This window comes from Castanea sativa, chromosome 1 (genome assembly GCF_040712315.1).
Source record: "Castanea sativa cultivar Marrone di Chiusa Pesio chromosome 1, ASM4071231v1".
Taxonomy (NCBI): domain Eukaryota; kingdom Viridiplantae; phylum Streptophyta; class Magnoliopsida; order Fagales; family Fagaceae; genus Castanea; species Castanea sativa.
The window spans coordinates 62369879-62384916 of record NC_134013.1 but is presented as its reverse complement, the minus strand read 5'-3'; the positions used below and the strand labels follow the sequence as shown (position 1 = coordinate 62384916).

Here is a 15038-nt window from a genome sequence, read left to right as displayed (position 1 = left end):
GTTTTCAACTTGAACTTATCATTGCTAGCCACAAGTGCTATAGTAGGAAAGTACTTGTGTCCATGCAAAGTAGGAATGGGGGAGGGACCCCAAATGTCACAATGAATAAGCTCAAAAAACTGAATCAGAAATATGAGAACTTTATTAATGGAAGCCTCTTTTGCTTTGGCTAAAGGGCACATTGTACAGTTTTGAGAATCAAGACTGCAATGTGTAACCCCTGGCACAGAAGTAGCTAGCAATTCTAGACTACTTGTTGAAAGGGTGTCCTAACCTATTTTGCCAAAGGTTTTTACAAACAGCAACGAAATGGGTCAAAAGTGAACCAGGAAAAAAAATAAACCTATCATCCCTTTTTTTTATTTGATGAAAAAACAAACCATGATTATCCAGATTATATGGCTAACATCTCCTGTGGTCAGGCCTACCAGATCATATCAGTTGGTCGCAACTTGCAACTGGATAGGAACCAGCAATGGCAGGCACCACAAGGTCCACAACATCAAACAGCTAAGATTTTCATTCAATAATAAAATAAATGTCTTCCTCAACTAGCATACATTATGTCCCTAATCAACAAAATTAAATTTCTTCCCTAAATTAAGTAATACACTGAAGCTGTTTTAACTCCATAATTAGCAAATGAAAATATAGTTTACAAGCATTCACTATGTGCAGATCTAATTAGGTGTATAATTCAAAAGCACATAAGCAAGAATTCAGATGCAGGGAGACAGAAGCTTCATCAAATTTGTCAATACATGTCTTTATGTCCACAGCAAACCTTCTCCATTCCATGCAGCACTTTAACTGAGAATTCTATTGTCGAGAAATAGGAGCCATTGGCATGGACGGTGGCTGGTTATAAATATTGCCATCAGAACCCTGAAAACTTTGGTAAGAATTTGTAGTTGTAAAGGGAGAAATCCCAGACACTGGAGGATAACCAGGCATTGAAGGCAGCTGCTGTTGGGGCATGCCATAGCTGTATGGTACACTACTTATTGATCCAGCAGTCTGCATGTACTGGGGCACTGGATACTGTGGCATAGGTGGTAGTGGTGGCAGTGGTGGAGGAGACGATGAGGGGGGAGGTGGTGGCTCATTTGGTGCAAATTGTTGGCTGGTGGTAGACACATTGTGTTGGATAGATTCAGGATGAGGGAAAGGAGGAACTGGAGGTTGTTGAACATTTTGAGGTGGTGGTATGTAAGAGGATTGGTCATTTTCAAGTTTTGGCCTCTTTTCAGGAGGGTAATCGTTAGAGGATTCTTTCATTGAATTGCCTATGACACCCTCTGATGCAAGGGAGGATAGGACATAAGAGAGCATCTGGACAGAGGATGTTGATGCAGTTAGCTTTGCTGCCACTGCAGCGGCAGCAGACTTGCGTGGGTCTTCCTCAATGTGGCCAGATTTTTCAGGATAGGAAACCTGCCGAGTGTACATTACTGGAGCTGATTGTTCCCTATCTCCCGGTACAAAGCTGTGAGGTGCTAGGGAGGTTTGAGCTTCCTTTGGGCTTTGCTCAGCTAGTGACTGAACTTTGTCTCTATTTAGAAACTGTTGGCAGATATTACCTGCCTGCTCTGACTGGGACTGTGCGGCCTGGAAAACAACACATAGGAAAAACATGCATATACTTAGAATGATATTAAACCATATTCCAAGAAACATAGCAGGAAACCATGTTAGCGCACAATTAGAAGGGAATTGGACACCATTTACAGACTTTAAACTTGAAAGGCAACAAGAAATTGAGGCTTATTATTCATGTGCCTTGTCTCGGAGAAGATTCTTCTTTCAAAACCCCACCCCCACCCCCCAAAAAAACAAACCCAGAAAATAAAGGATATCTCATATTATTGGTGCAAAATAATTTTTCAATCCTCTAATGATAAAACCAACATGTATAACATGTTCCACAGGAGGTCATATGAATTTCACATCTATCTAGCCAAAAATCTCCACAGCTGTTAGTCCATGAAAGATTTGTAGTGCAATAAATAAACTAATGAAAACCAACAAACCACAGTCGATATGGATAATTTAAGTTTTTTTTTTTCATTGGAAAGTATACATGCACCACAACCTCACCCACTATCCATCCAAGAAGGAAGCGCCATTTGAGCTAGAGCTCATTGGCAACAAGGGAAATAGAATAAAAAATTATTTTATTACAATATTTTGAAAGCCATCTTTTCAACTCTTGGTCTATGAATGCATCCACACAGAGATGTACTGAAACTTCTACCAAGAGTTTTAACATTCTATATGTCACAAATTGTCAAAAAGAATTAGAAAAATTATCCAAAGAACTAACTGAGACTCCAATCAAGTAGGGATTATACAATTGACAAACCTGAAGTTGGTTACGGACTTGATCCAGCTTAAATTCCTGATTAAAAAAACCATATCAGCTTCATTTTCAACTAATCTCAATATCTCATGCAATAGTATGTAACCATCGAGTAGTCTGGCCATTGGCCAACCAACCTGCTCCTGGAGAGCTTCTCTTAAACGAGACACAAGACTTGATCTAGATGATTCAACTGCCGTTAGTTGTTCAATACAGTCCCTCAGTACAGCATGCTGCCCCTGCAGCTCCTCCACAAATGCAGATCCATGGAATTGTCCAACTAAAACAAACAGTTCAGACTTCAGAGAAAAGAAAGATCCAATCCAATAACAAGAACCATAGAAGATAAAAAATGCTGCATACTTGCTTTAACACATTTTGGTCCAGATTTAACTTCAGTTTGCTTCTAGATTTAAAAATCCAGCCAATTCATACTTCAAAGACATTGAGGTTTAATCAGTTAGGTTTCTATGTACTTATTATGTATATATTTCCTGTCCTGGTAACATGTCAGATAATGACAATGGTTAAAAGCAAGCTCCAAGATTCCAAAAAAGGGGGTCAGTAGTTATCTGAAATCTACTCATGTACCAGGTTGATTACAAGTTGTCCTAAATCTGTCTATTTTGACTGCATGGTTATAGTTACAATAATGGAGTAACTTAAGATTTTATTCCAATAAAAAACTAATGATTGCAGTATGAAAAACATCTTCCTCATCTAGTTTAAACAAAATCAATTTGTGAAAGATAAAAAGGGCATCATACAATAGTGGCCTCAAGAAATAACACAATGGCAGCACAAAAAACCTCTTCAATCTTCATACAGTTAAAACAAAACTTGATTTTCAAATTACACAATGAAAGAGAGCAAAATAGAGTAGTAGCCCCAAGAAACTTAAGCCACAACTCCAGCTAACATCTCCACTTCTTAGTACAGCAATTCCACAGGAAAAAATTTTGCAAGGCAATGACATTTTAGCAAGTCTACAAAATTTCTAGAACAACCATAGCCACTCATGGCACAAATTATCTTGGCCAAGTTGTGTTGTTCAGAGTTCCATCATGATGTTTGACTTTAAAATTTGAAGTGCATATAGCACAAGCTTCATTCTATGTTCATGAAGTACACATCAATAACTGGCAATAACAGTTCATAAAAGTTCTAGCATGAGAATACACAAAATGAACAACCAAAAGCTTACTACAAACAGAATAAAATAAGGAAATTAAATGTAATATATTGCATCAAATAAAATAAAAAGGCAATAGAATATGCGTACACATGCAACGATGCTTACACAAACATCACCACAAATGCATAGATTGGGAGTTTAAGAAACAATTTATGAAGATAAACATGCAGGAATACCTGAATTAATATCGCTGCTAATTTCCTTCTCTGCTTTCTCAAGGCTGCTAATAGCATTCCTACATTTGCTCAATATAACATCTTCATCTGACTGGCCACCATAAACGATATGATACTCTGAAACTATTTTTTCCAATTTATTTCCAGCAGGCGGTCTCTGTTTATAAGAATGGAAAAGAGAGATGGGATTAGTCCACAATCATATAGAATAATTCAATATCCATGCAAACATATAGTCAGCAAAGAAAATTTGAATTACCAGTTTGAAGTTCAAACTCTTTCCATTTCTATTACTATTTTCCAGTTGCCTACCCACAAGCTCTTCCTTAAGAACTTGTGCACGAGAACCAAAAACTTTTCTTTCTTCCCATATCCCAACCTGCATGTGGGAAAATTAGAAATGCATTAGTAAGCAATACTTCACACTAATTTCCAAATAACAAATTCAAGTGTCAGGTAATGGAGGAGGAAAAGATCCAATAAATACAAAGAATAAGTGCAATAAGCGTGAATTATAAAGAAATTTAAAATAATACCAGTCCTGATATTAACAATGCACTAATCATCCTAAAGGCAAAGAGCACAGCATAGAGAACGCTATAAAATACAAATTTTACCATCCATTCTAATTCAAACATCCAAAGATATTCCACATAAATATCAACTTTGATGTCAGACTTGGTTGAAGATATGGAAAACTTCCAACACATATTACAAAATTGATGCAAGAAGCACAAAGAAATATTTTTTAAAATTTAGTTTTATTTAATTTTGGAAGTCAATTGTATTTTATTTTAAGTCTTAGTAGTAAGGTTAATTAGTATTTTTATTTAATCTTAGTAGTTAAGTTTATTTTTATTTAATATCCTAGAGTCAATTAGAATTAGGATTTATTCCTATGGCGATAGCCTACAGTGTTTTTCTATTGGTAAGTTACACATGGTGATGGGTATTGAACCCACGACTTCACCCTCCACCTAGAACTTAGAAAGGGAGAAGGTGCTAGTTGAGCTAGAGCTCATTGGCATAGAAACAGTCTATGGTCTACAGTTTGATTGATTAATAAAATTTCTCTTGAGATTTTCTAATTGTTTGATACTAACTCCAGCCGGCCCTAGGTGCTAAATCCTTGAGGTTTTGTTCTTTGTTGCTTGGTGTTGACTCCTAGGTTATCTATCATTTATTTATTTATTTATTGATAAGTAAGATACGTCTATATTAAAAAAGCTACTTTGCACAAAAAGAGCGCAAAGAAGTTGAAATTTACAAGCAGGAAAAAAAAAAAAAAGTTACAGGAGAGAGGAGAACTAATGAACAGAGGGAGAGAATCACAAGATGCAAGTCCCCAAACCTGAGACCAATCAAATAGATAATTAATAGATAACCTAGGAGTGGTTATTTGTTTTTTCTATTGGTAAGTTACACATGCACCTAGTGTTTTTCTGCTCTTCAACTTTTATTGTTGCGTGTCATTTTGGTTTCGTCCTATGTCAGAAACTCAAATAACAAGCAAAGAAAAGTACTTGTATTAAACCAAACAAAAAATGTGTCCTCTTTTTCATTTTTTTTGGGGGTGGAAGGGAGGGGTAAAAATTGAGTCCTCTTATCAGGTTTAAAACACAAAATCCACTCTTTGCCCCAATTCTAAACCACGTCTGTTTGGGTCCAAATAGTACCAGTTTGTCCTTCAATACATATCTTGCTTTTTGCTTAGAGGACTCCAACATTAAGATAGACTTAACAAGAACATATCTGCTTGCAACATCATCTAGCAAACTCCCAGAGTATCAATGACAAACACTAGCAGATTTAAGATGAGAAATGACCAATAAAAGGGTTAGATATGTAACTTCAGTGGATGCTAATAAAGAAAACAACTTTTTTTTTAAGAATAAGAGCAGATCACTCAGTCAACCCTTGTTAGAGAATCCTGGAGGTTTTGTTCTTTGTTGCTTGGTGCTGACTGCAAGCAATCCTAGATGCCAACTCGTAGTTTATCTATCAATCATTTTTCTGTTCTCCAAATTTTGATTCAGTGGATGCTATTAAAGAAATTCTTGTAAAGAATAAGAGAAGATCATTCAGCCAACCCTAGGTAGAGAGTCCTAGAGGTTTTGTTCTTTGTTGCTTGGTGCAAACTCCAAGCAATCCTAGATGCTAACTCCTAGGTTATCTAGCAATTATTTTTCTGCTCTCCAAATTTTATTGTTGCATCATTATGGTTTTGTCCTGTATCAAAAACTCAAATAAAACAAGCAAAGACAAGTTCTTGCATTTAAAACAAAACAAAAAATGAGAGTCCTCATCCGGTTTTAAACACAAAATCCACTCTTTGCCCCAATTCTAAACCACATATGTTGGGGAGGTCCGAACATTACTGGTTTGTCCTTCAATCCATATATTGCTTATTGCTTAGAGGACTCCAATATTAAGATAGACTTCACAAAGACATATCTGCAGTTCAATTTTCCAAATTACTCTAGCAATTTCAACGGCCACTAAATTTACGCAGTTATTAGCTTGCAACATCATCTAGTAGCCTCCTAGAGTATCAATGACAAAATACTAGCACAGATTTAAGAAAAGGAATGACCAATAAAAGGGTTAGATCCAGTGGATGCTATTAAAGAAAATGACTCCTTGTAAAGAATTAGTGCACATCATTCAGTTGAAGCATCATTTTATTGACCATAGAGGGGAACAAATGTCTATAACATTATCATAACTCACTTGATAGGTAAAACAGGAAATTGTAAAAAAAAAAATCAGAACAGACAAAACCTAGTTTGCAGTGGAGTCATACACCCAATCAAAACACTTGCTGAAGACATATTTTACAGTGAAAAAACAGTCTGCTAATATTTGCCATAATCCGTTCAATTACTTTTCAAGCAGAGTATTAAGGAGAATAATAAATATTATGGTCATTTATAAAACATTTCAGAAAATTTTACAGCCAAAACCTATGGCTGTCTTCCATATGGTGAGCATGTTTCCTAAGGTGCACTTATCTATGTAATAAAAGGCTTAGGGTTTCAAAACAGAATACCAGCTCAACTGAACACAAGGACCAAAATAGACATTTCTTTGATAAGTATTCAAGGGCCAAAATAGACATACCAGACGAAGTGCAGCATTCCTTCCAAACTCATCCCCATTTTCAATCACATCACGAAGAGCATCTGGAAGAACCTTCCAAAATTCACCAACAAACTCCGAACCCTTTCGCCTACTGTTCTGCAATATGTCATTTGCAAGATATAGAAAGGCCAATCTCTGCTCACGTGGAGAACAGTGAAACTGCCGAGCCCATGTTTCAACAACTTGTTTTGCTTTATTCATATGGAATATACACCAATGTGATAAAGCTTAATCGCATTAAGGATAGCAAAACTCAGTAATAAGGCTAAAGTAACAATAGATACTGGCAAAGAAGTGAAGAGAATGAATACATTATATGCAGAGAACAAGTTGAACTAAAAAGATTGCTGATTTTTTTTTTTTTTTAATTTGAAAATGATATAGAAGAACATATATATTAAAAAAATAGATAAAGCAAAACACTCAGAGCAGGTTGACACAGTAAAAAATTTAACAATGAAAACTTGAGGAATCCAATGAAATAATTGTTGAAACAAAGACCTATGCATATACAATTTCATTTGACCCAAGGAGCATTAACCAATGTAGCTACACCTTAATTTCACATCTATGAATAATGAAACAAAAACGGTTGGAAACTAAACAGCAAGAACAGTGTTTGATCCACATATAAGTGAAAAGGCCAAGAAAAATGTCAAAAAAATATAGAATCAAAAACCAACAGGAAAGAGAAACAACATCCACAATCCCTAAAATATCGTCAAAAGGATACTCTCTATACTAGCCTGTGAATTGTTGAGCTTGGCTAGCTTTTCCATTAAAATCTGTGGATTGAATGTACTGCCCATTGATTCTGATAGCAGTTTCCTCAACTGATAAAGCACAGTGAAGACCTCTCAAAATTAAGTAGCCTTCACAGGAGAAGAAAAGAACAAAACCTTAGTCAAAATAGGTTCACTGCTTTGCAAGATAACTTAAAACACAGCACATCAGAGATACAGAAATTGTATTTGATTAATATAGAAATAACCCTTCTACCAAACCAAAATCTGTCAAAGTTTTCCAAACAAATAAAACTTAAAACAGTTTCTATATTAAATGTAAGGCAGGGACCCTACAAACAGTACCCTACTTAGTCTACCAGAGGTATCACTGATTATTGCTGGGGTAGATGCCAGGGGGCCGTTATGTTTGCAGATATGCATGAGACACATACAAACTTTCAAGCAGATGCAGTTTCATTAAAAATTCCCAAGATTAAGCGATAAGAATAAGAAGGTAAGAGTGAAAAAAATTTCTAATTGTTGGGAAAAAATAATAAATAGGAGGTACCAAGTTGATCCCTCACATAAAGTCACAAGATTTGCATGAAATATGCCCAGAGGGGGAAAGTTCGCATGCATGTATGTCTTTGCATTCATACATATGGTAAAGGGAGTGAAGTTCTACAAAACAAGATTTGATATTTGCAATTCAAAACACCACAAATTGCATTGTTTAGTAGAGCAATTAGAGTTCATAAAAAAAAAAAAGTAGAGCAATTAGCAAGATGGATGGTGAGGTCCAGGATTCAAGACCCACCAAGTGCATGTGTAACTTACCAATTAAAAAGAAAAACTTGAATATGAACCTTTTTTCCAGAACAATCACTTTTAATAAATTGGGTTGTAACTCCTCTATAGCAAAGAAACAAAGCTCATGCTGCCTTAATCAAAACCACAACAATTCATAAGTGGCCAGAATTTATAGCTTGTTTTGGAGAGGAGAAAGGAATGAAATGGATTGAAGTGGATTTTTAAGGAATATTCCATCCATTCTCTTATTTGGGAGTTCAGTACGAGGAATGGAATGGTTAGGAGGGAATGCTCATTTCATTCCACTACATCCTAAGAATTCCTCCTTAAAAAGAGAGGAACACACACTCCTTCAAAGAAAGCCAAGTAAAAGGTGAGGCGTATAATAACAATAATAATATAATTATATATTTCTTTCCTGTCAATTCCCAAACACATCATATCATATTCCGTTTCATTCCATAGTGTTAATATCTTCCGCAATTACTTTTTTTTTCTTTGATAAGTATAACTTCGGTAACAACTATGTAGAGAGAAAAAACACTTCAATTCAGGGGAAAAAATAAAAGCTGCCACAGAATTCACTTAAAGAATTCCGTATTCTTCACTAATTTTGTTTTGTCACACAATCATGGCACATAAAAACAACTAAGCATCAATATCTTCACAAGGTTTCTATCTTCTTAATTCAAGCAAATAGTAAGCAATTAATAACAACACCACTAATTGAAATTAATAAGATTATATAAAAAAAATTTAAAAAAAAAGTACAAAAATTTGAAATTGTCTCAGCTGAATTAAACTAGCCAAAGCTAGAATAGGTGGGTTCTAAATCAAATCAACATTAATCTAAACCCTAAACATTGTTTTTTCTCTATTCCATAACATACTGCTCTTAATTAGACTATAAAGACAGTTACTTGCAAACGCTACTCAAACCAATTAAGGATAAAGCAAAACACATAACTATGACTAAGAAAACTAAAACAAAAACAAGTATAAAACTTCAATTAGATTAAAGCACAGAAAGAAAGAAAGAAAAAAAAAAAAGTGAAGTGAAATCACATAAGAGTAAAGCCCTAAAGAGAGAAGAAAGAGTACCTGTGGAGAAGAATGCGGGTGAGGGAAGGAGAGAGAATCAACGGCAAGTGAGAATAGCGTGGTCGAGGTCTTCTTCCATGACTTCAATAATTAATTACAGGGATTTTGGGAGGGTTTTGAGAAAAAATAGGTTTTTGTGTTTTTTTTTTTTTTGGTTTTTGGTTTTTGTTTTTGTAATTTGTGAGTGTTGGTGGTGTTGTCGTTGTTTTGCTGTTGGGTGGAGATTGGGATAACAGTACGAATTGGAGTTGGTCTGGGAATCTTAATAAGAATAGTGAAGTGTTTTATGATGTTATGTTTTGAGAGCGAGACAGAGAGACAGAGAGACAGTTCACGGGCTCAACGGGCTCTTGTTGTGTTTTCGGCTTAGCTTAGATTACTGACACGAACGTGTGATTTAAATTCCCCAAAGTACCCCTTGGTTTTAGGGATTTCTTTCTTCCTTTGCCAAGTGAAACCGCCGTGGCTGACACAAAATATCTAAAGCAAAATTCTTTCGGTGCCAAATTTAGCCAATCACCCAATCACTCACTAATAATTTTCATCCAATAAATAATAATAAATCTAACAACATAATTTATATCACAAGTCTCATCCATGTTTTTTTTTTTTTTAAATATAATATTAATAAAAGAGGTCAACTTTTAATGATTGCCCTTAATTATCTCATATTAAGATACTAATTAGTTTTTGGTGTAGGTCGGTGTGGTGCCCAAATTTGAGAGTAATGCTTTCAGGGACAAATGACTTAGGCTCCAAATTTACTTGTTGGTAGGTTTTCTTGCACTCCTATGGATAGTTGCCTCAAACGCTGCCTTAAGCTCAACATCTTTTACTTACATGATTATAGGCCCAGTTCTTACCTACCTTCGAGTTTTTCTTCCCCCTTCTTTCAACTTCCCTCACCTTCCTTTTATCTCTTTCTCTTCTTCTTTTCCAAACCCTTAACTATTCGTCCTCCCTCCCCCTTTATAGTCTCTCCTTAGTGGGGTTTCGTATAATTACTTTTTCATCATTTTCCACACAATCCCACTTTTGTCTAGAATCCCAAAGAAAAATCATTATTTCTGAGGATTCTCTTGAAACTTGTTCCAAACGCCAAATAACATTCGGCAAAAAACTTCCCAAATGCACTAACAGTACTTAGGGACCAACCTGAATTTGACCTTCCCCTCATCATCCTCCATCTAGCTTATTAGTTGGTATTGGGCCTGATTTGTCCCAAACATAATAGGACTCCCCCGAACATCAATCTTTGAACCTTTGCACACTTGTCCTAGGATAGCCTTTATTACCTAGGCCAACTTTGGGCCTCGATTACATGGGCTATTCCCAATTACCCGGGACCAAGCCCCTACAATCGGCAAGGGTGGAGCTATGTAATAGGTAAGATGGCAAAAAGTACCTGACTTGCGGGTACCCAGCTTGACCCTAATGGGATGGGTTTTACTCGAGCCGTGAGATAATAAGGATGGGTTTGGGTTTTAATAATTCAACCTGTATCGAAAATAGGTCAAGGTCGGGTTCAGGTATTATGCATACCCAACTAGCATATATGCAAGTTTACTTAAATACCCTTAATACACACACACACACACACACACACACACACACATCTCACACTTCCTAACTATAATACCCTATCTCAATCTCAGCAATCTGAGCCATCACCTTCTCTCAATCTCAGTCACTCTCATCGACGCACACAACCACACGCCTTCACCATCTCACTGTCGCCCCCCTCAACTCCTCAAGCCACCACTCTCACTGATCCACACAGCCACACTCACGGCCTCACCACCTCACCGTCGGCCCCTTCAATCACCCTCACTCTCCCTCCTCCCTGCATCTTCACCTCGCATCGACGCTAACTCCCCATCTATCACTGACTCACCGTAACTCACTCTCCATGATTTGGATTTGTTCTCCACCATTATTTTTTTGGCTTCATTACCATTCTTGTTTCTCAATGATATGTTCTTCTCTTTTCTTTAATTTTTGTGATTTATGTGTTTATGATTTTGAAAGGAAAAATCATAAATCTGAAAATTTTGTGTTTGTGATTTTCTATGTTTGTGTTTGTGTTAGGACTTAGGATTTCTGTGTTTGTGTTTGTGTTTGTAATTTTGAAAGGGAAAATCATAAATTTGAAATTTATGTGTTTTTGGTTTCTGTGTTTGTGTTTGTGTTTATGATTTTGGGCCGGTTATGATGGGATGGGGCCTTGACAGGGCGGATTTAGAGGTTTAAAAAAGACTCGTATATTAAACGCGAGGCAAGTTTAGGCATAAAGAAACCCGCCCCGAACCCAACTTATTACCATTCCTAGTAATAGGGTGGGATGGGGGCCATGGCCCCTCAAAATTTTGAAATTTTTTTAAAGATATATATAATTATTTTAATGTTTTCAAAATTTAGACTACAAAAATAAGAGTTGCCCCCCCCCCCCCCAAATATTTGAATTAGTCCAATGATGCTCTTTAAAAAAATAATTAGTTTTATAGTTATAGAAATATAATTTTATTTTTCGCAATTCTATTTTTTATTGTAAAATGTACTCTTATATCTGTTAAATATTTGATAAAGTTTGGTACCATACATGTTTAAACCTATCTTTTTCAACCTGTTGTGTGGCGTTTAACAAGTTATTGACTCATTAAAAAAAAATTGTCACTAAAGCTACACATGAAGGTTGTGTTTAGCATTAGCTTATAAACTTAGCTTTTAGTTTTTAACTATTTTTAGGTTTTATGTACAACTTTTGAAAACCCTACTTTTTCTCACTTTTTCAAATTTTTTCATAGTACAAGTATACTATAACACACTTTCAGCAAATAGTTAAATAAGTTGTTCCTAAACAGGCACAAATTGTCTCTTCAGTTGCCACCTAATGGGTTAGAGTAAGATAATTTCAAATATGTTCAGAGCTTAACTTATTCCTCCAAGTTTTGAATCCTTCTTGTTTTTGAAAATTTTATTAGTTCAATTGAAAGACTTTTTTATTTACTTTAGTATAAAATTTGATAATTTGTATTGAAAATAAAACTTTTTAAGAATTTCATTATGAAAATGGTAAAAATAAATTTTATTTTAATAAAAAAGCGTGCGTGTATATATGTGTGTATATGGGGGGTTGTCTTGATAAATATATTAGTGTCGCAACTTGGCTCCCCAAACAAAAATTCTTGCCTCTGCCTCTAGTAGTTTGAGATTGAACTCCAAAACTCTTATTTGATGACATGAAATCTCCTCCAAGTTTGTGCAAGGTGAGCAATTTTAATTTTTAAATAGGAAGCAAGATGAACAGTTTTGTGTACTCGTGTGAAAATAATTATCAATTGTTTATAACTTGTCGCCTTAACCAATGATGAAATAAATCATGGAAGTTATAGCTTTATGCAATACCAATATACTCACAATGGGAAGATACCTATACTAGAATAGATTTGGACACGGTTAGTAATAGTGATCCATGTAGAAATTGAAGAACCAAAATTTCAACTGGGCCCAACTAAAGCAAAAGGACTAAATAGAATACCATGCTAAAAGTTATCGTGATTGTGAACAATTTTATCATTGTCATGGCTCAAACCTTCTTCCACTCAAGTCATCTCTTAAAATCCATAAATAGACCTTAAAATCTTGAGGGTGTCTCACTTTAAAGAGAAACAAATGTAATGAATATGAGACTTTTTTTTTTTTTTTTTATAAGCGGAATTTTGAACTTGAAAGGAAATTAGAAAAGTACATATTTTTGCCCAAAAAAAATCTTTAAAAATAAACAAATATAATGAATATGCTATTGTTGTGTGAAATTGTTTACATTAAAATATCACTTAATATACATATGAATGACTTTTCATATTGGTGAAAGGTACTTTATATGCGTGTGTGTTCAGGTGCACGTACGTATATTTGTATACATTTTGACTTTCATAAAGTCAAATCTTAGCTCTGCCACTGAAATGCAAATGATGATTTTGAAAACCATTTTTTCCTTGGGACATTTATGTTCAAGTGTTGTACTATATTTATTAAACAGTTTTGGAACTTTGATTATGGTAGTGTGTTAGGTTTTTTGTTTTTTATTTTTATCTTATGGGAGTATTGTGTTAGTTTTGGCATTGTTTTAGACTCCTTAGAGTCGTTTTTTTTATTTAGGCTATATATATGATAATGGTATTCTTCTACTTTGGGCTTAACAATTATTACAATTCTTGTGGGGAGTAAAAATATCTTAATAGGGATATGGGCCATTGGGCCTTGCTAAGGAAGGCCGACCTACTCTTGGGTTTAGGGCTTGTTGATACTCTAGGTCGGCCCATACGCCGAGGATCCGAGGACCGAGCCGAGGATGATTTTCCCCTCGGACTGACACCAAAGAACCCGGGACTTCATGGTACAGGTTAGGGAATGGCACGGTCAAGACCAATGGTTAAAGAGGGTGAACCCCAGAATGCCCCAGAAGCACCGGTGTTGAAGAAATGTCAAAAATAAAGGCTGCTACTTCCACATTAAAGACCCTGCACCTACCACCCTGGCCGCATTAATGAGGAGGTGACACTTGAACAGTGGAAGGGAAACTTCTAGTTACTGTTCGAAGGCACTAAGAAAAGAAATATCTAGGCTAAGGGAGGAATTGGGGCAACACGTGTATAAAGTATTAAAAAGAGGGACCTGGAACAGAAAGGGGACAGAACTTTTTGTAACCTAAAAAGAAAAAAAGACAAAGGGTGAGATATAATATAAGAACAGCTCTCGGCTTACGTCCGAGGAGGCCCAGTTACAATATTCCTTGTTGTTTTCAATTACTTGCAATCTTTAGTTTGTCATTTAATCCTCATATACTTCTAACCTGGGTTTCAAGCCCACACTCTACAAATTCTTATTGTTTAAGGCTCATTGGGCCTGAGCCCATAACTGTTCTTGGGTCCAGGTGCAATTGTGCACTTACAATTCTATTTGGAAATTTGATTGTGGTATATGTTGTGTAAATTTGGAAATCTGATCATGGTATATGGTGTCTTAGTAGATCAAAAAATTGTTAGAATTCTATTTGTTTTATTTGCATTATAGACACGTTATTAAAGGCGGGTTTAAAATCCAAAGTCCCCCTCCCAAAACAAAAAAAAGCACCCATTAAATCTATATCGCCACAATTTTTATTTACTTATTTTTCTGTTTTTAAATTTGGGATCTATAGTGATAGTTTGTAGACCGCCTCAACCAACAAAAAAAAAAAAAAAATCGAAAATTCTAGACCCTATAGTGGTAGTTTTAAAACACCGGCCATAAACCCGTCACAATAATCAACCTACAGTAATGATTACTAAACCCAAAACTGAAACAAGCTTATAGTAGCGATTTAAAAATTGCCTCAATAGGCTCCACTGCAATAGAAACGAGCCGATAGCCGTGGTTATTGTGACACTTTACTTGGTAGTCATTTTTCTTTTTTGGTAGCAGTTTGTAAAACCTTCGTATAGCTTTGTTATTTTGTTGTGCTTGAGGTGACTTTAAGATGATGATAA

General features: G+C 35.5%; 1 protein-coding gene across 1 annotated transcript; it reads right to left on the bottom strand.

Moving 5' to 3' along the window:
* Nucleotides 1-499: 499 nt before the first annotated feature.
* On the bottom strand, nt 500-9874 carry LOC142622082 (uncharacterized). The gene is made up of 8 exons (XM_075795512.1): nt 9508-9874; nt 7605-7743; nt 6851-7098; nt 3990-4109; nt 3731-3887; nt 2497-2639; nt 2363-2398; nt 500-1608 (listed from the first exon to the last, which is right to left on the bottom strand). Exons 2-8 carry the CDS (start codon nt 7678-7680, stop codon nt 820-822), a joined length of 1569 nt encoding a protein of 522 aa, XP_075651627.1. The 5' UTR covers nt 7681-7743; nt 9508-9874; the 3' UTR covers nt 500-819.
* Between the last annotated feature and the right edge of the window lie 5164 nt (nt 9875-15038).